This window comes from Diabrotica virgifera, chromosome 9, assembly GCF_917563875.1.
Source record: "Diabrotica virgifera virgifera chromosome 9, PGI_DIABVI_V3a".
In the NCBI taxonomy this organism is placed as follows: Eukaryota; Metazoa; Arthropoda; class Insecta; order Coleoptera; family Chrysomelidae; genus Diabrotica; species Diabrotica virgifera.
This window is the reverse complement of record NC_065451.1, coordinates 26,703,442-26,729,985: the sequence shown is the minus strand read 5'-3', so window position 1 is coordinate 26,729,985 and position 26,544 is coordinate 26,703,442. Positions and strand designations below refer to the sequence as shown.

At 33.6% G+C, this 26,544-nt stretch overlaps 1 protein-coding gene across 1 annotated transcript in view; it reads right to left on the bottom strand.

Annotated features, from left to right (window-relative positions):
* LOC114332056 (lysosomal alpha-mannosidase) overlaps positions 1-25,600 on the bottom strand; it is a 75,460-nt gene extending 49,860 nt beyond the window's left edge. The window contains exons 1-6 of the mRNA XM_050662531.1: positions 25,296-25,600; positions 21,300-21,381; positions 11,298-11,483; positions 8,702-8,907; positions 5,777-5,913; positions 5,217-5,350 (exon numbers count right to left, since the gene is read on the bottom strand). Coding sequence (XP_050518488.1) covers positions 5,217-5,350; positions 5,777-5,913; positions 8,702-8,907; positions 11,298-11,483; positions 21,300-21,381; positions 25,296-25,488 — 938 coding nt within the window. The 5' untranslated portion in view covers positions 25,489-25,600. The remainder of the gene's footprint in view (positions 1-5,216; positions 5,351-5,776; positions 5,914-8,701; positions 8,908-11,297; positions 11,484-21,299; positions 21,382-25,295) is intronic.
* Positions 25,601-26,544: the final 944 nt, after the last annotated feature.

Sequence of the window (26,544 nt, the reverse complement as noted above, 5' to 3'; positions counted from 1 at the left end):
TATATAAAACATAATATATTATTTTCAGAAATAAAGGGCGAAGTTCATTTTCTGAAATGTCGCCATTTACAGAAAATGTTCTTCCACTTAACCCGAAAAAGAAAAAAAAAACTTATCTATATAGTGCCATTATAAAAACAACAATAATTTCGTTTCATTTACCAATTTATTCGAGCTCGAGCATTATGTTCGTCCAGAACCAAAATTATGATTGAGAAATAAACAAATAGTCTCTAGATTTGGATTTAAACTGCCCAATGTTTAATACTTTTATTGTTGATGGTAATGAATTATACAAATGACATACCTGATACCTAAAAGACCTTCTAAATATCTCTGTTTTAAATTTCGGTATTGCCAGCAAACCTTTATATCTAATATTTAAGTTGTGTATGTCCGTTCGATACGTGATTTTACGATGAAGATAAGACGGTTTTTTTGTTAGAATTATTTTATGATAAAGACAGACTGTATGATGTACCCTTCTATTTTCCATATTCAGCCACTCAATTTCCTTAATTTTATGTGAAACTCTTTGTCTTCTGCGAATGCCAAATATGAGTCTTAGACAGGAATTTTGAACTTTTTGAATTTTATTCTTGTAGTGAGTGGCTAAATTAGGACCGTAAAGAGCGTCAGCATAATTAAAATTTGAAAGTACAAGAGATTCACACAAAACTTTCTTAACATTAAATGGTAGAAAATGTCGATTACCGTATATAATCTTAATTGAAGCGTAGGCACGCTGTATCAATTTATTTATATGTTTTTCGAATTTATCGTGTGTACACCGCAGATTACTGAGCTTGATTCCATTTTTATTGAGATGCCTTCATCGATATCTTTTAGAGTTTACACCCTCTTCAAAAATGTGCTTTGAGTACAGATTGAACATCAGCGGTGAAATTATGCATCCCTGTCTCACTCCCCTTAAGATTTTGACCTGATCTGTATATTCTCCATCTATTTGGAGCACTGCTGATTGATTCCAATACAGGTTAGCTATTATTTTCAGGTCTCTTCCGTCAATCCCTGTCCTCTTCAGCACTTCCATCATTTGTTTATACCTGACTCTATCGAAAGCCTTCTTGTAGTGAATCAGACATGCAAAAACATCACAGCTGACATCTACATATTTCTGAAACAACACCTGCACGCTAAATAAAGCATCGCTCGTACCAACAGTGTTCTCAAATCCAAACTGATTGGGCGCAATTTGTTCTTCGCATTTTCGGTAAATTGTGGTAGTAATAAAAGAACATCTTCTTTTTAAATAATTTTAATCAAATTAAAAGCCGCTTTACTTTATATTTACATGTTAACTTAAATAAAATACTTAATCCATTCCGTCAAAGCTTATTTCGCAAAATTATCCCGCGACACCTGTACAAACGCCTTTGAAAATGCCCGACAAGTCCCAATAGTGTAGGAAACAGAGGTTGAACCTTGCAAAATGGACACAAGTCCGGTTTTATTTTTTTTCTGGTAGATCAAGGGGTGCTTATTATAAGACTAACTTTTTCTGAAAAAATTTCGCCCCGGAACCCCCTTTTTCACCCCTTTAAAGGGGGTAATTTGTGGTTTTTGCGGAACGTAGCCCTTCCTGTACCTTTTACAAAAAAATTTTTTTATAGAAATATGAAGCGGACTATATTTTCTATGATTTATTTCCCGACAGCATATGTCTATCATCCACCGTTTAGCGGGGGTGGCGCCCCAAAGTTGACAAGTTTTTAAAAAAGATGTTTTTAAAAAATATATATTTTTCCCTAACTGTAACGGAAATTAGGAAGAAATCCTACGACGAGTATTCACAAATAAGTGACTGATTTTTTGGTATAGGTTTCACTTAAGGGTAATTAGCCTATTTTTAATTACAGGGTGTTACATTTAAAAAAAACTCCTTTTTATACCATTTGAACCGTTTATGCTAGAGTAAAAAGACTTTCAGCGATTACCCACGTATTGGTGCTATTTACAAATTTGTATACTTTACCCACATTTTTTCCTCGGAACCACCCCAAAAAAAGAAGAATTAATAAATAAAGTGATTTTCTTGAAATCCTTCACACACAATGCCCTTTATTAATATGCTTCATATATCATTTTGTGCACGTTATTATTATTCATGCATGGACACCAAAAGCGATTTCCTAGTGCAACCCCTGTAGCCAAAAATAAATAAATAAAATGGGGGTTGAAACTTTTTTTTTGTTTTTTGCTTTTTGATCCATACGGGCATATGCTTCATCAATAGTGCTTTTTAAAAATATATATGGTTATTGCAACATTCCTGCGGAAACCACCCCTATCCTTGAAAATATACTGCAGAAACTACCCCTATCCCTTGGCGATCATGTTTTTACGATTTCCTCATTACTTATGCATTCTTTTTAAACAAAACTTATACAAGGTTAAAGACCACTATTTACTCTAAAAATTAGGTTCTATTCATTTATTTCGTATAAGCAACCGTTACGGCACAGTGGCGCCGTAAACTTCGTGATATGCTTTGGCGGGCTCCAGTTTTTGTTTTTTATTTCGTCACTTGTTTGTTTTATTGATAAAGTACTTATGTAAAATAAAACAACACAGTGTAAGCTACAAATTATGACCTATACACATTTTACATTCTTTGCCCCCCAAAGCCACAGTGGTGGCCCAAAATCAATTTTTGCATATTTTCGCCACCTACATGCATTTTATTTCATTAATGCTACCTTAATAGCACAATATTTACCCTTAAGTGGTCGCTAAGCAGTGGTGTATCCAGGGAGGGGTGATGGGGGCGATCACCCCCCCTCAAACCAAAAGTGATATTATATTTCAAAGATTATAAAAATATTAATTTATTTTTATAGAAATACTTATATTATATTTTTATAATGATGGCGTACTTTTTATGTTTTAGCGACAGTGGCGGATCCAGCATCGTTAAGGGGGGTGCCAATTGGCTAAATTTCTATAAAAATAAATGAATATTTTTTATAATCTTTAAATATAATATCACTTTGGGTGTGAGAGGGGGGGTGATCGTCCCCATCACCCCTCCCTGGATCCGCGACCACTTAAGGGTGAATATTGTGCTATTAAGGTAGCATTAATGAAATAAAATGCGTGTAGGTGGCGAAAATATGCAAAAATTGATTTTGGGCCACCACTGTGGCTTTGGGGGGCAAAGAATGTACAATGTGTATAGGTCATAATTTGTAGCTTACACTGTGTTGTTTTATTTTACATAAGTACTTTATCAATAAAACAAACAAGTGACTAAATAAAAAACAAAATCTGGAGCCCGCCAAAGCATATCACGAAGTTTACGGCGCCACTGTGCCGTAACGGTTGCTTATACGAAAAAAATGAATAGAGCCTAATTTTTAGAGTTAATAGTGGTCTTTAACCTTGTGTAAGTTTTGTTTAAAAATAATGCATAGGTAATGAGAAAATCGTAAAAACATGCTCGCCAAGGGATAGGGGTAGTTTCTGCAGTATATTTTCAAGGATAGGGGTGGTTTCCGCAGGAATGTTGCAATAACCATATATATTTTTGAAAAGCAGAATTGATGAAGCATATGCCCATATGGATCAAAAAGCAAAAAACAAAAAAAAAATTCAACCCCCATTTTATTTATTTTTTTTTTGGCTAGAGGGGTTGCACTAGGAAATCGCTTTTGGTGTCCATGCATGGGTAATAATAACGTGCACAAAATGATATATGAAGCATATTAATAAAGGACATTGTGTGTGAAGGATTTCAAGAAAATCACTTTATTTATTAATTATTCTTTTTTTTGGGGTGGTTCCGAGGAAAAAATGGGGGTAAATTATACAAATTTGTAAATAGCACCAGTACGTGGGTAATCTCTGAAAGTCTTTTTACTCTAGCATAAACGGTTCAGATGGTATAAAAAGGGGCTTTTTAAAATGTAACACCCTGTAATTAAAAATAGGGCAATTACCCTTAAGTGAAACCTATACCAAAAAATCAGTCACTTATTTGTGAAAAATTGTCGCAGGTCTTTTTCTTAATTTCCGTTACAGTTAGGGAAAAATATATATTTTTTAAAAACATCTTTTTTAAAAACTTGTCAACTTTGGGGCGCCACCCCCGCTAAACGGTGGATGATAGACATATGCTGTAGGGTAATAAATCATAGAAAATATAGTCATCTTCATATTTCTATAAAAAAATTTTTTTGTAAAAGGTACAGGAATGGCTACGTTCAGCAAAAACCACAAATTACCCCCTTTAAAGGGGTGAAAAAGGGGGTTCCGGGGCGAAATTTTTTCAGAAAAAGTTAGTCTTATAATAAGCACCCCTTGATCTACCAGAAAAAAAATAAAACCGGACTTGTGTCCATTTTGCAAGGTTCAACCTCTGTTTCCTACACTACAAGCAATTTGACCTTTATAGGTTTCACAACAGATTTCGGAACCATTGACTGCGTTCACCAGATGCAAACACATTCACAAATGTTTGCGCTTTGATTCTAAACTTGTTGACAGCGAACTGAACGGATGGTTGTTTAGGTTAAATTTTGACATTTTGCTTGCTTGGTTTGAACGTAACCTAAAATAAATTTTCTCAATAAATACGTTTTTGAATTTATTTTTTTTATTAAAGGAAAAAGGAAAATTTATTTAATAGATAATAACGTAGCAGAATGTCTTCAGTAGCCTTTATTTTATATATAAAACCCTTATCAATATATTTTACATTTGCAAAGTTCAACTTAAATATGTTATGTTTGCAAAAATGGCGACCGCTTTCCAAACATGTTTGACGTTAGCAAGTCGTTCAGAACCATAAAGCGCAAACTGATTGCCAACGTTTGCATCTGGTGAAAGCGCCCATTGTCGGTATGTATTCAAACGAATCAAAAGATCGCCGTCCGTCCGTTGGACGGACAGCTGGGCGGGCAGCAATCTATAAATCGCGCTTAAGTGCCAATGTAATTTTTCATTAATCGTTTTAAAGCATATTTTATGTTGAAACAAAGTAAATGACCCGCTCTTTGGCGATCGGCGCCGCCAACATCCCGGCGCCCGTGTGCACCGCACACCCTGCACAATAGGTAAAGCCGCCTCTGCTTTTATGCCAAGAGAGAGGTTATGGTTCGCTGGTAAGAAAGTACAAAGATAAAGATAATTTTCTCAAAGCATATATGATGTATAACTTTATAACTATTTTATAATTATAGGAAGTGTTTACTTACTTGATAAATCTATCCATATTGATGTAATTTTTTTCAGCACTCTCGTAATGAAAGTCTCCTCCCATAGGAATAATGATATTTTTAGTAGGAAAATATTGTTTATATGTGTGTATTAGTTTCGTAAACTTGTCTCGCTAAAATGATAATCATATTTTATAAATAATGTGTAATAAGAAATGTAAACATTCAAATAATTGGGAATGATGATGAATGACCAATGGGATAAACAAGAAATAAAGTGCCGTACCTAACAAGCACGACCAGTTTTTACTAAATTTAAACCGCCACTTTGTAACCGCAATAATGATTAATCAGGTTAACCATCCGCTCAGGTTCTTCTACCAGGATTCTCGTACCCCCTATTTTTTCCTTGAATTATGAGTCTCAAGAAGAATTGTGAAAAGTGTGAATTGTAAGCGATTAATATAATTAGAATTGATCTTATTTTAATTTAGCCAAGTTTTTGGAGTTGAATAAAGTTAGTTAAACCACGTGCTTCACTTAATCTCTGAACTCACAAAAAAAACGTAACAAAAATTTAGTATAAAAGCAATATTTACTATAAAATCGATGTTGTAATCTGCACTTTCTGAATTATCGTCTACTGTACCATCTGTACATTTGTAATCCCAACAGAATCCATCTGGAGGGAAATACAAGCTAGTTGGAAATATGCTTCCAAATATGGTGCTTTCGTCTGAAAATTAAAAGAAATTATTGTTATGTATTCAAAATGTGTAATCTCTTCAGCTATAAGAAATGAGGGCGTCAAGCCTAGGTCAATTTGCAACTGTGTTCCAGGCTGAAGTTTCTGCTTTGGTGGCCTGCATTGATGAAATCATAGATAGAGACCTTGAAGCTAAGAGAATCAACATTTACACAGATAGCCAAGCGGATATTCTGGCAGAAAGAACCCACTCACGAAATCAAAACTGGTGAGGAACTACCAAGACCTCGTCAACAACCTAGCAAAAGACAATAAAGTCTCTATAAAATGGGTACCGTGTCATGAAGGGGTCCTTGGGAATGAACAAGCAGATATTTTGGTAAAACAAGGCTCGAGAGAAACTTTTGAAGACCTGGAACCCTTCTGTGGCATCACTAAAGATGCTACGAAAAACCAAGTTCATAAATGGCTGATAAGGAATTTTTTTTATGGCATAGACTTGGGTGTCATTTAGCCAGTCACAACTTTTTTTGTTTTCTGTTCATACATAAGGAAGGCAATGAGGTCCTTAGAGTTCCATAGCAAACTCTTCTACAGCTCTCTACTCGGTTCAAAAGCTGGCCGCTATGGACTGTCCAAGTTGCTCACCACATTTTCCATTATGTATCTTCTTCTTCTTCTTTTTTCATATGTACATAATATACCAAATTATTTAGGATTAATAAGTTTAGAGGTTAATTTTAGTTTCACAGATAAATTTCATTAAACAATCATATATGTTCTTGCTGTTCAGAGACAATAGATAGGATACATTGAAAGGTGGAAAAACATTACATTTTATTAAATCTTGGATTAAATTATATGTGCATGGAATATATTTTGCGCACTCAAAGAAAGTATGATTTAAGTCACCAACCTTCTGACATTCTGTACAAAGATTTGAATCAAAAACTTTAATTCTTGCTAGATGTAGAGGGAAACATGCATGTCCAAACTTCATTCTAATTAATGTTGTTATATATCTTCGAGGTACTACATAATTTTTAAACCAATATATATTTGGAACAGAAGGTTGAATCAGTGAATACTGAGATTTGGATTGTTTACAAAGATCTCGCCATGATTGACTCCACTGATTTTTAACTTGATAAGGAATTATCAAAAGAAATAGCCACTCGAGGGCAAATTCAGACTAAAAAAATAATCAAGAATGTTGATCAAAAACTCTTGAACAATTTGATGAACCTCAATGAATCAGAGATCAAAACGGTCACTAAAATTGTAACTGGACGTAGCCGCTTAAGAAACCACATATACCAACTAGGCATATAAGGTGAATTAAGCATGGAGCAGAAAGTGTGAAATGAAAAAAGAGACTGCCATACACATACCTACTATGCCATTAAAATGTGATAAGTGATGTAAGGTATGAATTCATCGGTCAACTGTGGTTTGAACCAGAAGAGATCCTAAAACTACCAATAAGAAAACTTTTGGCCTTCATTGGGGCCACAGAACATATTAGAGGTTATATGTGTATCACAAAAAATACAAAATTATGCCTTGTTCGAGCATTAATATTTCCAATCATCACGTATACTTCAGAAACATGGACCATCAAGAAAGCCTATTCGAATGGCATTTTGAAAATTGTCTACCGTTTGAAATTTGGGTTTACCGTAAAATGTTGAGCACACCATGGACCGCTCATCGCACAAATATTTTAATACTAGAAAAACTTCACATTTATAAAAACTAGACTCACCGCAACTATAAACCAAAATATATAATATATTTTTAGCATACAACTAGAAGAAGAGAAGACATGATAAGAATAATATTTGAAAGCAACATAGCGGGCAAAAGATCCAGAGGAGTATCTCTAGTACGATTGTCGGACCAAATAAAGGACATGACGGGTTACTCATTCTCCAAAGCAAAACAACACGCACAGGAGAGAGATAATTGGGCAAAAAGAGTCAAATAAATTACATGACGCCACTGTATTCTTACAAGGGAGAAAATATAGAGGAAGAGATTATTGGAAAGAGATTATGGACAAACTATGAAAGAACTCTGAACTTTCACGAACTGTAAAAATGAGGTTAATCAACTGCTCAATATTCCCAATACAGACATTCTAATGTGAATCTTCGACCCTAATACAAGAGGAAAGAAGAAAGATTCCACTGAAATGTTCTGTTGAAAAATATTACAAATTCTGTGGACCGACCACAGAACGAATAAATCAATTTTAAATCAGCTAAAAGTCAGAAAATGACTCTCCAATAAAGTCCATCTCCAGCAATTAAAATACTTTGGACATGTTATGAGAGCAAACACAGAAAACATGGAAAGACTTATTATCCAAGAAAAGGTAGGTAGAAGGTCGAAAATCACGAGGAAGATCCCCAACAAAATAAATGGAGCGACCAAATTACAGGGATATGCAACAGATTTATGAGTTAAACGAAGTGGCCATAGACGGAAATTTTTGGAAATGGACAATAAACGACACCACGATGACCATTACACTCTCTGCGGGGGTCAGGACTGACGAGTGGCTTCTGTGGCTTCTACATGAACCTAATATTACCCTATTTACACATATAACCCAGCCAGAGTCGAATGGAAAGACAAGCAGAAGTAAAACTAATGACAAAGATCAAGAGGATAACCTACTAAAATGTCAGAATAAGAGTCACAATTGATAATTGTATAAACAGTAGCTGGAATGACCATTAAGTAAAGAAGAAAATCAAATTAACCATTCCTTATTTTAAAACTTGCTAATACTGAAATTTATAACTAAAGTTACCTAGATTGTCGCTTCCTTTCCAGACAAAATCCAAAGCAGATTTACTCATTCTGTTGGTTTTATCATCATGATCCAGTCTGGCAAACATAACGCCGTCATATCCCATTTGTGATAGCAAAGAAGCTTGTTCCCTACTGTGGCCAAATGGATCAATTTGCCATCCAACTGTTGGAATTCCACATTCACCTACAGTTTCATCGATAGTCCTGTAAAAATAATAATATCGTTACGATCCCCAACAGTAGGGATGGGAAAAACCTACCGGTTTAAACCTAAAACCGGTTTTTTTACTTCGCAGTAACCGGTTTTACCGGTTGTTTTTCTGTCCCGGTTATAACCGGTTTTTTCTTTTTAAAGTAAAAACCGGTTTTTAGGTTTTCACGGTGATTAGAATTAGATTAGGTATTATTTTGGATCCCAATCATAATTATAATTCTCAAGTAATTATTCCAAACAAAACCATAATTCAAATTTTATTTTATAAATACAGAAGCAAACTGAAAGTGCAATCTCACATCAGCCAGAAACAATTTATAAGTTTTATTATAATATTTCCTTGAAAAGTATTTGTAATCATAATATTTACATAAGAAATGATCTGGTTGAATTAGACGCAAACATCATCTATTTTTCACACTTAACTCTTGACATTGAAAGCGGGTGAATGACTTTTTCTGATTACCAAAAATAATGCTCTGACTATGAATATCGAATTACTGATTACGAATACGAATCTCCAAGAATTTCCCTACGTTTTCAAAACGATACACCCATACAGGAAGTATTAAATGAGTTAAAAGGTACCTATTCTACAAATATACAAACGTGTTAAAAGTAATATGTACATGATAAATTTTTATTTGATGGTAGTAAAAATAAAAGATAAATTGCATTATCCAATTTATTTTTAAGTCAAATATTTATGTTGATATTATTTTTTTTAAATACCATTTCAAAGAGTCTGAGAAATTTTTTATAAGTTAAAATCGTTGGGGAATTTTTGGGGTTTGGGAGGAGAGGAAAATTGGTGGGTATTTTAGAGGATTATATTTTTAAAAGGTAAATTAAATTTGCATCATTAATTGACTACAATAATTGCATATTATATTCTACTCTCATAATATATTAAATGACGATAGAACCTGAATTATTTCAGCGCTCTCTGTTGAGCAGTAGTATAATAATAATTTTGGTTTACTGTTCTCTACATCTGACTACTGAGATTCACAAATCTTTGGGATTCACATAAATCAAATTTTATTTCGATCCAATGTATATATTAATCTTACTTATATTTAATAATGATCAATAAATATATAATAATAATAAAATAATAAATAAATATATTAATTAATAGAATAAAATGGTTTTATTAAAAATTGTGTTTTGTTTATATTGATATTGATGTTCTTTCGATAGTACTAATTTTGATCATATTGATATCGAGTCGAATGGAGTATCGCAAACTAAAGAGCATTGTAAATAACTTTGTAACCTATTGGATTAAAAAACCAAAAACCGGTTTTTGCAAAAACCGGTTGTTTTAGCCGGTTATAACCGCCAGGTTAAACCGTAAGCAAAAAAAACCTATAACCGAAAACCGGTGTTTTGTCAAAAACCGCCGTCCCTACCCAACAGCACGCAGTCCTTTTCTGGCTTTCTAGACTACTCAAGACTGCGAAGCGAAGCCGAAAAAAGATATTAAATTAAGTTTTTTCAACTAGCTAATTGGCTCGGCAAAGGCCATCAAATTCACATGAAAAAAAAAAGATTTTTCAAGTAAAATACAGTGTAAAAAATTTAGTAAACTAAAGAACTCGTTACAATATCATCAAATTTTAAAATTGAAGGTCCGAGTAAACGTTTGTATTCTATCTAAAAGATCCTTTGTATGCACTATATGTAGATACTGCAATGTCTAAATTTAGTGGAAAACAGTCAACTAGCCTTCTAAGAAAGCTACTATTAACTTGAAAATACTTTTGTTACCAAATAGGGTTCCAGAAGCTTTGTTTCAGTTATTTATAGCGTTAGAAAACAGTTTCCTCCAGCTGAAGAATAACAGTTTCGGTAGTTTTTTCTGCAACTTTTCATGCTGCAGATTTGCAGAGTCGGTTCACTTTACTCTTTTTACAGAGATGATATCTAACTGTGACTATGACCAAACTATATACATACAAGGTTTATGAACTTCTAAGTGTAACATCAGTGAAAACGCGCCATCGTGCTACACCAGTCAGGTGTAGCAAATTTTCGTTTCTGCTAAAGTTATTCCAGAAAATACGAACAATATTGTTTGTAGGTATTTATTAACAAAGACCTGAAGTTTGCCTGTGAGGGTTTTTGTCACATTTCAGGTTTCACATCCATAGAGTAGAATAGACATGACCTTTGACTGGAATGTTCGGATCTTTGTCTTTGTAGTGTACTGGCTCAGACCTCCAAACAGGGTTGAGCATACTGAATACTTACTGAGATTTTCGTATCCTCATACGAATATCGTCTTCCTCACTTTCCGTTATGACACTAATAAACAGAGTTATAACAATAATAATTTTAGTGCTCAATAATTTTGAACAAGAAGATAATTCCTTACCTGAGTCCCCAAGTAAACTGGTCTATGGTGGACTGATAGTTGGCGCATGCTTCATCGTTCATTGACCATGCTCCGTTAACCATTTCAATTTGCCCCTTGTCAACCAAACCTTTATATAATTTACGTACTTCGGGGCTCTGGTGCTGCCACCATTTCCAAAAGTATGCTGTTTCCACTTGTATATACCTTAAACATAAAAAGATTATGTATTTCTATACTACATAACGTATACTATTCAATATAAACACTTAAAGTTTTTAAATTACCAATATCCGAAAGAACATATGCTATGAAAAAATAATGATGAGATGCTATGGTGTATTATCTGTCACTTTATATGGACTTTAAGCCTGGAAAATTACGGACGCAACTGAAAAAAGATTTGTGAGCTTTGAGATGTGGTGTTATCGAAGAATGTGAAAAATATTATGGGCACAACACGTAACAAACACCAACACATTAATAAAGATAAAAAAGAAAAAGAGATACTTAACACTATGGAGGAAATAAAAATGAGCTACTTTGGTGACATACTAAGAAATGGAAACTATGAATTGATGCGATTAGTTATACAAGGGAAAGTGAAATGAAAAAGAAGAAAGTGGAGACGTCCTGGTTGGAAATTTTAACGCAGTGGAGTGGAACCGCTGCAGACAGAGTACTTACTTACTTTTACTTAGTCCTAAGCCTTTCTACCTTTAGGTGTAAGGCTGGTAGAATTGAGTTTGGCATTGTAGTCTCCATGCTTTCCGATCTTGCGTTAGGTTTCTTGCACTTTTCAATGTCAATCCCTTCTTCTCGACTTCTTTCCTGATTTCATCTACCCACATAACTCTTGGTCTTCCTCCTTTGTTTTCCCCTGCACTCTCGTTTCGAACACTCGTTTTGTTAGCCTCTGGTTCGACATTCTACACACGTGCCCTAACCATCTAAGTTGTCCCTCTACTATTTTTTCATTGATTGGTTCTAGTTTTATTGTCCTCTTTCTGTTTGCTATTTTCATCAGGAACCTCATTTCCATAGCATTGACTCTGGAATAATGTCTCCCCGTCAATGTCCACGGCTCGCTGCTATGCATGATTGTTGGTCTAAGTACTGATTTAACGACTGCCGTTTTTACTTTCTCCGGTATCTCTTTTTTCCCCAAAAATGTTGTTTTCATAGTGTTAAATAAGCTTCATGTTCGTCCCATTCTCGCGTTTATTTCCATGTCTTGTTTACCAATTGATTCGATTATTACTCCTAGGTATTTAAAACATTTCACTTGCTCTAGTTGTTTCTCGTCTAATTATATTGCGTGTGTCTTCCTCCTATTTGAAATTATCATTGCTTTTGTTTTCTCTCTATTAATTTTCGTATTTATGTTTGATAGTTTTTCTTCCAGGATTTCAAGATTGTTCTGTATTTCTTCTCTATTTTCTGCTATCAATACCATGTCGTCTGCAAATAGTAGCTCCGATTGTTGAGTCCGTTTCATTTGCCAGTATCCTAATGTTAGTTTTCTCATTCTTCTCTTGGCTTTCTTTATCGGTTCACCCATTACCACTGAGAATAGCAGTGGACTCAGCACGCATCCCTGTTTGACGCCTTGACTTGTAGTAAATTCTCTGGATTCCTTGTTATTGAAAAAAAAATACCAGGTTTTTTGTAAAAGGTATATTTTAAAATACCCTAAATAAGGGTCACAATACAAAACGTTTTCGGATTAAGTAATCCATCATCAGTTTTTAACAGCCCTAAAATGAAGTATAACCTAATTAATTGAGATAAATTTAAAAAATTGACAGAGGTTTTAAAAAAACAAGATTCCATACTTATAAAAATTGCATGCTTGAGCCACCAAAATGTATTGGCTAAAAACCCTTTAAATGTAAACGATTTAGTTGTTTTACATATTTATATAAAATTCATGTGATGTCAAAGATATGCCTGGATGTTACCCATATTGCCCGGGGCAACATATGACTCTTCCCACGTGGTTGGAATTTTTTTTGGAGAAAACCTCACATATTGGATTTCAATGGCCAATGGACAACTGAATTTAAGAGCAATGTGTGAGGTTTTCTCCAAAAAAATTCCAACCACGTGTGAAGAGTCCTATGTTGCCCTGGGTAACATCCAGGCATATCTTTGACATCACATGAATTTTATATAAATATGTAAAACAACTAAATCGTTTACATTTAAAGGGTTTTTACCCAATACATTTTGGTGGCTCAGGCATGCAATTTTTGTAAGTATGGCCTCTTGTTTTTTTAAAACCTCTGTCATTTTTTTTTTTAATTTTATCTCAATTAATTAGGTTATATTTCATTTTAGGGCTTTTCAACACTGATGATGGATTTCTTAATCCGAAAACGTTTTGTGACCCTTATTTAGGGTATTTTAAAATATACCTTTTACAAAAAACCTGGTATTTTTGTGATTTATTGTATACAGCCAGCTACAGGAAGTTAATTTTCCTCGTGGACCTCGTTATTGGTTCTTACTCTATTTGTATTATTTTTGTACATATCCTTTATTGCTTCTATTATGTGTCTGTCGACTTCCCTTTCTTTTAGAGTCTTCCATACTTCCTTCCTTCGGATTCTGTCAAACACCTTTTCCAGGTCAATGAAGCACATATGTATCTCTCTATTCTTCTTGATTACCTTCTCACTTACTTGTCTTAATGTGAATATTAGGTCTTGCGTGCTTCTGTCCTTCCTGAATACACATTGTGTGTCTTCCATAGTTGTTTCTATTTGGGTTTTTATTCTTGTCTCTATTATTCTTGCGAATACCTTCCCAGGGATACTTGATATGGTGATACCTCGGTAATTATTACAGTTTCTCTTGTCTCCCTTTTTGTGTATTGGTAATATAATGTCTTTCTTTCAGTCCTTTGGTAATTCTGCTCTATTTATGATATCATTCATTAGTTCTTTTATGCTATCCATTCCCTCCGTCCCCATGAATTTTATTATTTCCGGGGTGATAAATATGATCCTTGCCTGGTGCTTTGCCCAATTTTACTCTTTCTATTGCTTTCTCTAATTCCTCTCTTGTTATGGATTCCACTTGTTGTTCTTCATTCCTTTCTTTGTATCTCCCCTAAGTTGTCTGTGTCAGAATGAGTTAGATCTTTGAAATGTTCTCTCCATCTTTCCATTATTTGTTTTTCTTCTGTTAGTACGTTTCCATTCTTGTCTTTGATATTCAGCATCGTGTGCTCTTTCTTTTGTCTGAGTTGTTTTAATGCGCCGTAGAAGAGTTTTTGGTTTTCCCTATAATTTTTTGTCATTTTTTGTCAAAATCTCTCCGATAACTTTTCCTTTCCTGCTTTCACCGCTATTTTAACCTCTTTACTTTTTTCTTTATATGCCTCGTAATCTTCTGGGTGTTTTGTGTTTAGGTATCTCTTCCATTTATCTTTTGTGTTCTTTATTTTCTCTCGTATTTCTTCCGTCCACCATTCCGTTCTCCTCATGTTAGTATTTGCTATTTTTGCTTTCCCGCAAGTTTCCTCAGCTGTTTTGATTATGCTGGTTTTTAAATATTCCCATTTTTCTTCTATATTTGTATTTTTTGTCCTGCCTTTCAGAGTATTATACAATTTTTCTTAGAATTTCTTCTTATAGTTTTCCTCTTTTAATTTGTAAATTTTTATTTTTTCGTTTACTACCTTTCCTTTCTTTTCTTCTTTTTCCTCTGTTGTTCTCATTCTCATTATTACTAGATGGTGGTCACTACCACAACACGTTAACAAAGATGAAAAAAGAAAAAGAAATACTTAACACTATGAAGGAAATAAAAATGAGCTACTTTGGTGACATACCAAGAAATGCAAAATATTAATTGATGCGATTAGTTATACAAGGGAAAGTGAAAGGAAAAAGAAGAACAATAAAAAAGAGTATACTTATTTTGTTTCTCCATCTCCTTGAAATAATATGTGCATCAAAACACGTGTAAAGTAATGATGAACCTCTAATTGGGAAGAAATTTAACGGTTTACTTTCATCGAACTTCAAAGCTTCAGCGACCTTGGATTCGCAGTTCACCAAAAGCTGAGTCGAAGTCTCCTGATTTCTTGTAGTCAGGGCCCCCGCTACCATATGTGCAAAGTGTGCTATGCACACGGGCGCCATCCTTGAGGGGCGCCAAAACCCAAGGTCAAAAATTGAAAAAACATTTGCAAAAAAAATTTATTTTAAAACATAAGTTGAGAAATTTAATAGGATTAGGTATAAATACACACGAAACATTTAAATAAGTCACAGCGGTCATTTAAAACGTTGTTTTGTTCTTGAAGAATGACTGACAGATCAGGATAATAAGGATATAGAGTCAAATCATTATTTGTTTAATGAAATTAAAACGTTAAAAGTTATTTTCATTACTATGACAACAATTTAATCTCCACCCTTTCAAACGTAAGCCGTAAGCATTTCACTAAGAATTCTTTTGACATTGCCCATATCTGTAGCTTTTGGCCAGCGATCTTTTTCTGGAAGTTAAAAATCATTAAAAATCATTTAAGGGCAATGCTTCAAGAAAGATTGCCTGGGCTAGCAAAATTATCAATTGAACAAGAACTTTTTGATAATATCAATTTTATTGATGTAATTAATGAATTTGAAACAGCAAAGTCTCGGAAAATATCGCTATTACAATATGCTATTTTTTATTTTTCTATTGTACCCATACCCAGTAAATGAACGGCGATATTGTGTAGTTTTCCTGGTCACCACAGAATTGCATGAAAATTTGGATTTAAGTTCTATTTCACTTCACTTAAACTGAAGGGGAGTGAAAGATACCCCTTCTCGGGGGTGAAAAAATATAGGTCTAAAATAAGTCCGGAAATGGATAAACTGGCTTATTCTAAGCAACTTTTGTTCTATAGAGTTTTGCAACTAAATCAATACTTTTCGAGTTATTTGCGAGTGAAAATATTTATTTTTCTATAAATAAACCACGTTTTCAGACTGATTTTCCCTAATATGTAACTCAAAAACTAATTATTTTATCGAAAAAAATATTGTTATCAAAAATGTAGCATATAAAAAAACAAAAAATTGTAAATTTATGAAGTCTATAGACCTAGTAAAAGCAAAATTGAAGCTCATGAAAAATACATTCTTATTCGTCAAATTCCAAATCTAATATTTCAACGTGACATAACCAAAAAATGAAGCACATTTCGGGGAAAACTCATTAAAATTTATTATGACTTCTAAAGTTCAGTTTTTTTGCCTTATTTCAAGAACCTTCCTGAAATACCTACCTACCTTCAAAAAAATAAATAAATAAACATGAACCAAAATGCCTTAAGGGGCGCCAAATTATTTTTTGCACACAGGCGCCAGTAGCCCTTACAGGGGCCCTGCTTGTAGTTTCATGTAAAGGTCGCTGGTAGCGTACTTAAGCATATTATGTTATTATAACATCTATATAGATAAACAGCGTTTCAGTTCAATTATAGCTATCACAAGTCTTCCTGATGCGACATGAAACCTCGACATATGTATATTTATAAGAGGTGGGGCAAAAGTAATCACCAGATATTCATTTGCTGTAATTTTTCTGATGAGAAACTTTGGTTCTGCTAGTGTAATTTGTTTATTTGGTCCATTAGAATTTATTCCATCAAGTCGAGAAAATGATATCTTCCAAGCGGCTGCCACCAGAGTTGATAACCGCACGGGCCCGTTTTATGGCATTTTGCATCACTCTTTCCAGAACTTCAGGTGACAGGTTCTCGCATTCCTGGCAAATATTCTCATTTAGAGCTTCTTAAGTTCTTAATTTCTCTAACAGAGAAAAGTCTGAAGTTGATTGACTTGAACCCGCAAGTTATAGTACAACGACCGCTACCATCCAGTAAATTCTACCACGTGGATTCAACACGAGGCTACCGCCTGTCGCATCGTTGAACATTCTGGACTTATTGCGACGTACTGGACAGCAAGATCAGCAATAATAAAAATTATAAAAGACCATGTAAAAATCAATATTTTTCAGTCTGACTAAAATCTCTAAATTAAAGTCTAATTTAAGTGTTAAATAAAAGTCTGATTAAAATCTCTAATTAAGAGCACACAGTAGCGATCAACAGGTAGCAACAAACGCGGTCCAAGATTGCGAAATTTCTGCGAACTTTCAAAAGTGACGCAACAGTGCGTCAGTAATTCGACACTGACAGTGACGTTTATACTATAAAAAACAATAATTTTTATACACATAGGCGCGAAATGTTGCCAAGTCAGTGACGTTCGATTTCTTGTTAAAAAAAATCGATTTTTAGTAGTTCCAATGTGACACAAAATCTAGGCACGGGATAAAAAAGTTTATTTGAAGATAATGTATTTTTTTGTCTTTCTTAATGGCGCTACAGGCTCCTTTTTTAATTATTTTATTTAATTATAGAGTAATTTCCACACTCTCCACTAACATATTTCTGAAATTGGGCTCTGTACCGCCATTCTTTATTATATTACGAATATGTAGGTATGCCAAATATCTCGACAAAATATTCAAAATTAGAGCCGCAATCTTGGAACGCGTTTGTTGCCACCTGTTGATCGCTACTGTTTACTTTTAAAGTGTAACGTTACAAACGTCACATCTTTGATATTTTATTTTTAAATAATTATTTTACTCTATTTCCTTTAATATTTCATTAATAATTATCTTCTTCTATTTGGTTTACCCATTTCCCCCTTTAAAAATCGGTTGGCGCCCGTTCTATAATAGGCAACCCTATTTACATTGTATCATTTCTTGTGTTCCATGTTCGTTGTTTCAAATTTCGGTCCAAGGTTCGTTGTCATGTCATTTTAATGACAGTGACAACCCCCGTATCTCATTCTCAAAATGGAGGTGGAAATGTTTTAAAAGGCAGAGCAGCTTCAAAAATAAATCATTTTATTTCAACAAATCATCTTCCTCTTGGGGTGAGTTACATATAGTTTTTTTTAATAATTTCTTACAGTCATTATATTCCATCCATACCTAGTTTCTTATAACATTTTTTCTAATATTTTTATTTAACCTAACTTCCAATGTCAGACCATGTGTTCTGATATTTTAGTTTCAAATATAATTATCTTTTTAATTTACATGTATGCACGTTTAGTAATCAGAATTTTAACTATTTTCATCTAAATTCCATGTAATTTAACCTTGCCATTTACTATTTCTGAATACTATTTGACAAAGGTACAATTTGATTTTCTTCTTGATGATTGATATGTGTTTCTATTTTATAGTTTTTGGGAATAAAATCCACTTTCTCCTTTCGGGAGCATGAAGCCCATCGCCGGCGATGCACCAGATGGCTGACAACCTAAACAATGATGCATCTCTAGACAGACAACAGCACCCAACATCTCAGACACCACCAAGACCGTAGCTGCAGCGACCTAGGGCCATAACACCTGCCCAGGTCTACAAGTCGACAGCAGTACCATACAACATCAAGAAGTTACCATCGAGCCGAATACCAAAAGCCATAAGTATAATCCAGAATTGTTAGTTTTTGGCAAGAATTTGAATACATTTGTTAATGCAATTTACCAAGTCATATTTTTATTATATATTTATTAACAATAAACATGATTAGTTAAAAATATTGTTTTGTTTGCTTCCATTCCAATTTTCATGCTGAGCTAAGGGTGTGGCGATGGCTATCTTGGTTAGTTGGGGTAATACTTTCGAATATTGTTTCAATTAGCAGAGGTAGTCCATCGCTGTATTTCGTTACAAAAGTCTGATTTTAAATTATTGTGCTCTTACTAAAATCTTTGTAAATCGAAAATAAAAGTTTTAAATTGTGAGTTTAGTTTTCAAAAAAAGTGTTTTTCCCAAGAACATTCATAATTCGCGACTTCAAAGATCCCAAGAAAAATAATTCTTCTTTTTGTATAGACATGGGTCTGTCTGTTTTTTCAATGCGCCTCCAGTAATTTGTCGTTCCATCGTTTTCGTGGTCTTCCTACTGATCGCCTTCCTATTGGGGAACCGTCTCTCGCCGTCCTTACTACTCTATTTGTTGTCACTCTTGTATATCTATTGTATATTTGTACTTCTAGCTTTGTTCCATAGTGTCTTACCACCTATTTTTTGAAAAGATTGCTTCACCGCCTGTTTCTAGCAATATTTTTGTCCCTTCTTTATCAGCTCGTGTTTCTGCCACGTACGTCATTATTGGTCTAATGAAAGAAGAAGTCTAGAACAGTTAAATCGGGTAATTTTGCCATCTAGTGCAAATCACCAAAACGAGTTTTCAGCTCGAACAGTGTGTGCAATTGCAGAGTCATCTTAGAATTTATTCAATTGAGGAAAGAAAAAATGGGTTTTCGTGAATGATACATGGATTTTTGATGACCCAGAAATGAACCAGCATCGGGATAAACATTTTTAACACATTGTATATTTTGCGGAGAAATATATTTTAAAAATTGTTTCTTAAAATAAATAATATAATCTTCCTGTAACAGTAGTTTTACCTACTACTTTAAAAGGAAAATTCAGGATATACAATAGTTATTTTCCTAACAAGTGCAGAAAGTCATTCTTTTCCGCACGCGACTGCAGTTTGCCGAACGACGCGAAGCGGGAGTTCGGCAAGCAGTCGAGTGCGGAAAAGAGACTTTCTGCAAGAGTTAGGAACAATATTTTTTCTAAGAGTCTTTAAAAAATTACCAAATCTTAATCAATTAATTTAATTAATATGAAAATACATACACAAATTAATTCTTTGACAAGGTTGTCCAAACCAAACTTTCAATATAATTAGTAAGCATGACGACGATGTTGGTTTCCATGACGATGATTCAAAACGACTGTTATTGTCTACCGATTTGACTTTCGAATATTATGTCAAAATAATTTTATTTCATCGAATTGTCGCGTTAATTTCATTAAAACAGGAACACAATAAGATATATTTGAAATAAATTAGTAAATAATATCTAAATATTAGTTTATTGCATGTATTATAATTACTTTAAGGCCATATTAACATATCTAAATTAACACGCGTGCGGAAAAGTAAAAACCGCGTGCGGAAAAGTAAAACTTTCTAATCTAAAATGCGTGCGCGAAAGTAGACATTTTTGCACGCTAGTAGAAAATAGTATATTGTGCAACAAGTGCAGAAAGATACTAATTTCTCATGAGTTTGAAAAGTTGCGGTACGAGCGCAAGCGAGTGCCGCAATTCAAACGAGTGAGAAATTATCTTTCTGCACGTGTTTCACACTATACTTTTTCTACAAGCACAGTTTTTCCTAAAAATAAAAATCACAATTTCCAAACGACGATTAATTATAATAGGTACCTATGTGATAAATTTTAAACTGTATTTAATTAATACCTACTAATCAATTTAAATTCCTTATACCTAAATAAATTGCACAGAAATCAGTTAAAAAATTAATGCACTGCCTTAATTTGTTTAAATTTAAATAATTATTACACATTATTGACATTATATTTATGCAGTCACGGATTTACACAAAACCTACTTCATTCGACGTCTCTTGCACAGGTTGCTAAATCCTTATTGGTTATTTGATAATTATAAAATGTTTAATAAGAATAAAATTGTAAAATTAAACAGTTGTAACATCCATAATTTAGTTTCTATGCTATAGTTAAATATAATAATTGTCTTATAGGTTATATATTTGTCTAAAGTTTAACCACGGATGTAAACAGAATATAACGTTACTCAGAATGCGGTAGTCCACGGATGTAAACAGAATATAACGTTACTCAGAATGAGGTAGTCAACTGTGCAGAAAAGAACTTTGCGGCACAGAAACGTCACTTTTCTGCACACTAATGTCAAATATCTTATACTGTGAGAAAATATCAAGTTTGCTAACATAAAACCGTGCAGAAAAGTGCACTTTGAATAGTGGTTGTAGAAAAAAATATTTAAAGAACAATTCGTGAGTTGTCATATTTACAAAAATAAATGCAAATGTGTGTGTGAAGTGTATTTATTACTTACCTTCTATCCTCATTGTCAAGCAAAGCTTCAAATACTGATGTTATGATATACTGTACCCCAGCTTGCTGTATAGATGTATTCACTAAAACATTATCGAAGGTGAATCAGGATAGAATTAGTTAAATTACTAACTATTTAGTAGGTAATTATTATTAACTGAAATGAATGTCGACTCGATGCAAGTTCTCTGTTTAACCCAGATATTATGACAATATCAAAAGGCACCGCTAGGAAAATATTCCAATATGCGGTTCAGAGAACCTGTATGAAACGAGTCTTTGTACTCTAATACAGAGTATGGCGTTAGTAAAATTAGGAAATCTACGGTTTCGTTTTGATTTAAATCTGTCTCCTGCCATCCCCCGATAGTACTATTTCTAGGTTTACCTGTTGTCAAGGAGGCTCTGCAGAAGACAAATTTACACCAATACGTCAGTAGTTCTCGGTACAAAAATAAAACTAGTTATACCGTAGTATGGTTAGAACTCCCTCTACCGGGTACCCTAACAACACAAAACATTTCAGGAATGTACTATCAAAGTTCTATTAATGTTTGAATATCCTGGCCATTCAAGGAACATTCGGTGAACATCTGATTAAATTATTGGTGGAATGTTACCACAAGACATTCTATGAACATACTACCAATGTCCTATATTTTAAGAGATGCCATTTACTATTCAATTTGCGTTCATTTTCAAATTTGCCGCGCGTTTACCTATGTATTAGGCAGGCAATCCAAACCACGTGACTTCTGGTTGGCATACAAAAAGTTACAGAGGTTATGTTATGTTTGTTCTATTTTTCATTGTTTATCGTCGTATTTTGTCAATTTTGGATTCATTTGCTATATTTTGTGAACTTTATAAGCTTTAACACAATGCAAAGTGATTATTTAAGGAAATTATTATTGGAAACTCCAGATGTTGAAGGTAGGGGAAACAATTTTTATTTACTGTTCATTTTTCCCTGATATTTATCAATATTGATGAATTTTGCAAGCAAATAACATTATTTCTTTTATTGTTTTAGATATTTATTGAAGCTGAAAATAATTGGGGATTTAGATCCATATGCAATTTAGTCAGAATTGGATTTTACAGTAAAATGCATTCCACCAAATTACTATTATAGATATTTATACATATCTGGTGGAGTCTCACAGTTACTACTCTAAGCATCATATGAAAGCATACAAAAACCTTCAGGCACATAAATATTTTACAGTTGGATTTGTTTTTAAAGTTGGAACTCACAAGTAACAACTTCATAAGTACCTACAAGAATATTGAGGAAATCCAGCTCCTCGATACTACTGGTCAAACTAGAAGATTGAAGAGGACAAATTTGAACTAGTTTGAGTGATAGGTGATAGTGAAAAATAGAGCATAGTGCTTGTGTGCCTGTGTATGTTAGAATAGTGCACGATCTTGTTAGATTAGATAAGAGACGCTATGGGGTAGGAATAGTTGTAATTTAGGTTAAATTAAAATTGCTCATTGGTCAGTTATGACCAGATTGTAATTGTAATGTACAATTCAATACAAGGAATCATTATCGTAGTTATGATTATGGAAAAAATATATGACAAGATTTTGTGCAATAAAAATGTTTATATTTATCAAAGATGTATTATTTGGTATGGCCACATGTACCTACTTCTGGTATATCGTCGGTGATGTGACAATACCTCCTATCTGCTTTTTCATGAATTTTGTAGGAGACGAAAACGAAAAACCATTTTTAGGGTCATCTTCTGTTTTCACTTGTAAATTGTGACATGTTTTGTAGTAAATAGGTAGTTGAATTTACTACAAAACATGTCAAAAAATATTAATAATAATAATAATAATAATGACTTTATTGCTTTTTTTTCAAAAAAAATACAAACTAGACAAACAGTAATAATTATAATAAAGCAAAAGGCGACGTTCGCTCTTAGATGATGTTCCTAGAAACACCAGCTAAGGAGCGCTCTTCCACGTAACCGCAAATTATATGAAAGTAGGAGGTGACTGTAAAAATTTTTTAGTGTCTCTTACAAAACTCATGAAAAAACAAATCGGAGGAAAAAGCAAATGTATAAAAAATATACTATGAATGCCCAAAGAACATTCGTAGACATTCATGGAATGTTCCAACAAGACATTCAAGGAATGTTTAAACTGCTGAGAGAGAACTTTCCTGGGGCATTTAGGGGACATTCTTGTGCTTTTGGGGACATTCCAGGAATGTTTTCAATATCCTGTGTGTACATTCTAGGAACATACATGGAATGTTTGGTGTTATTAGGGTAATAAGTGAAATGAATGTCGACCCGATTCAAGGTATGTGCTTAACCCAGATATGACAATATCAAAAGGCACCGCTAGGAGAATATTCCAATATGCGGTTCAGAGAACCTGTATGAAACGAGCCTTTGTACTCTAATACAGAGTATGGCGTTAGTAAAATTAGGAAATCTGCGGTTTTGTTTTGATTCAAATCTGTCATCCCACGATTTGAATCAAAACGAAACCGTAGATTTTCTAATTTTACTAATGCCATACTCTGTATTAGAGTACAAAGACTCGTTTCATACAGGTTCTCTGAACCGCGTATTTGAATATTTTCCTAGCGGTGCCTTTTGATATTGTCATATCTGGGTTAAACAGAGAACTTGAATCGAGTCGACATTCATTTCACTTATTCCCCGTTAGAGGGCGTTCTAACCATACTACGGTATAAATAGTTTTATTTTTGTACCGAGAACTACGGACGTGTTGGTGTAAATTTGTCTTCTGTAGAGCCTCCTTGACAACAGGTAGACCTAGAAATAGTACTATCGGGGGATGGCAGGAGACAGATTTGAATTAAAACGAAACCGTAGATTTTCTAATTTTACTAACTATTAACTATTTATTAATTATATGCTTGCTTGAGTAGAATGCAAGTTGTTCCTTGAGCCTAAAATTCGGCAAAAATCAAGAAATCTAAAACTGTTTCAACGGAAGTAGTAGTATAGTCTGTTCGCTAAACTCAGACACAACTGGCAAGTGATTTTAGTACGTATTTGTTTTGTTTTTGGCCAAAATTGGCAAAATTACTAACTATTTAGTAATTATTAACTATTTAGTAATTATTTTTGTTGCCAATTTTACCAAATTGGCAAAATTACTTACTAAAATCACTAGTCAGATGTGTCTGAGTTTAGCGAACCGACTGTAATAAATAAATCAATAATATATACCCAATTGGGTATATATACCCAATAATAATAATAATAATAATACACAATAATATATACCCAATTGGGTATATATTATGACTATCTACCGAACATTGATTAACTCGTAGTAACCTATGGTTCTAAAACTTGGGCAACGATAAAAAATATGACGTCCAACTCAAGACATTTGAGAGAAAGGTACTGAGAAAAGTATATGGATTGGTGCAAGAGGAATATGGCACATGGAGAATCAATAGAAACGACGAGGTTGATGAATTGAATGAAGGGTATGGTATACTCTATTCCACGAACATACGCCTGTTTTGGATTACTTCGACAACGAATATTTTACTGTGCAAAATAAGAAGAACGAAAGTAAATTGCAAATTACATTGTTGTTTATTGGAATAATTATTAGCGTCATTTACTTTCGTACTTCTGATGTTGCACAGTAAAATATTCGTTGTCGAATTAATCCAAAACATGCGTATGTTCGTGGAATGGCCCATATTGTAGGATTTGTGAAAAGACAAAGACCATCATAACTGGGACATGTCCTGGAAAATATTACAATGGAAGCTGATAGAAAGACGAAAAAAAGGAAGGTCTAGAATGAGATGGGTGGATGAAGTGGAAGACGACCTGAATACTATAACTATAAGGGATTGGAGGAGAATGGCATAGGAGAAATCTGAATGGAAGGACATAGCCAAGCAGGCAAAAGCCCATCCAGGATTATGTTGCCAAAAGAAGAAGAATGTAGTAGATACACAAAATTCTTTACTTACTTCCATAATAGTACTGATCAACAGTTTTTAGCCAACCTACATCGTCATGAGAGTGTGGTATTAGATGGACATTTATTTTATCCTTGTCTACAGGGTGGCACTTTACGCAGCCAACTTGATATCCATAATTTTTTAGTTGTCTTGATAATACACCGGAGAGTGTTAGACCCAGAAATAGGAGTAAACACCTCATCTTAGTTTTTGTCACGTGTTGTATCTAACTATTGAAATTCTACAATGATTTTAGTACAAAAACAAAATATTGAAATTATCGAGGCTATTGTTTTTTATCTGATTTGATTATCATTAAAATAACTAAGATATTGTATATTGATCAATATGTATAAAAAATTACAAATTAATTTATTGTCCTATAATAATAATATTTATTGTGTTACAAATTGCATTTGATTATTACAGGGTGATCAACTTTTTGTGACAATGTCCGCTATATTTGTTATTATTTTTTTTCTTCGTGCGCCTCATCCTTTAAGGATATTGACAATCATCGCGGCCCATTTTATCCTGTCTGTATCAGTTTTGAAGAGTTTTGTTGTTGCTTTTCCACTCCACTGTTTAAATTTTTCAACCAAGGTTTTCGTCATCCCCTGTCTCCTTTTTCCTTCCATTTTCCCTTGCATAACAAATCGCATCAACTCATATTTTTCATTTATTATTATGTGACCAAAGTTGCTCATTTTTCTTTCCTTAATAGTGTTCAGTATTTTCTTTTCTTTTTTTATCTTTTTTAATATTTCGGTGTTTGTTACGTGTTGTGTCTATGATATTTCCACCCATTTCGATATCACCACATCTCAAATCTGGCAAGTATTTTTTCAGTTGCGTCCGTAATTGTCCATGCTTCAGCTTCGTATAAAAGAGTAGAGAATACATAGTATCTCAATACTCTAGTTGTAATCTCTGTTTTCAAATTATTAAAAGCGCATCTGGCCATCTCAATTTGTCATTTGATTCAGTCAATTTGTACTCTACGAGCTACCTAGTGGGAAAGTTTTGGGGTAGTTCTGATTTCTTTCATTATATATGGATTTTGGACTGCTGAATCCGAATCTGAGGTTTGCGGACAAAATTTCGTGACGGAACATTGAAAAAATCACGAGAAAATCGAAAAATTTCAGCTTTTTTCCGCTTTTTTCCTCAAACCTCGAAAACTATTAACTTTTAGTAAATGGTCTGTTAACTGAAATTAAAGTACTTAAAATTTTCTACAAACATCATAGGTCTGGAT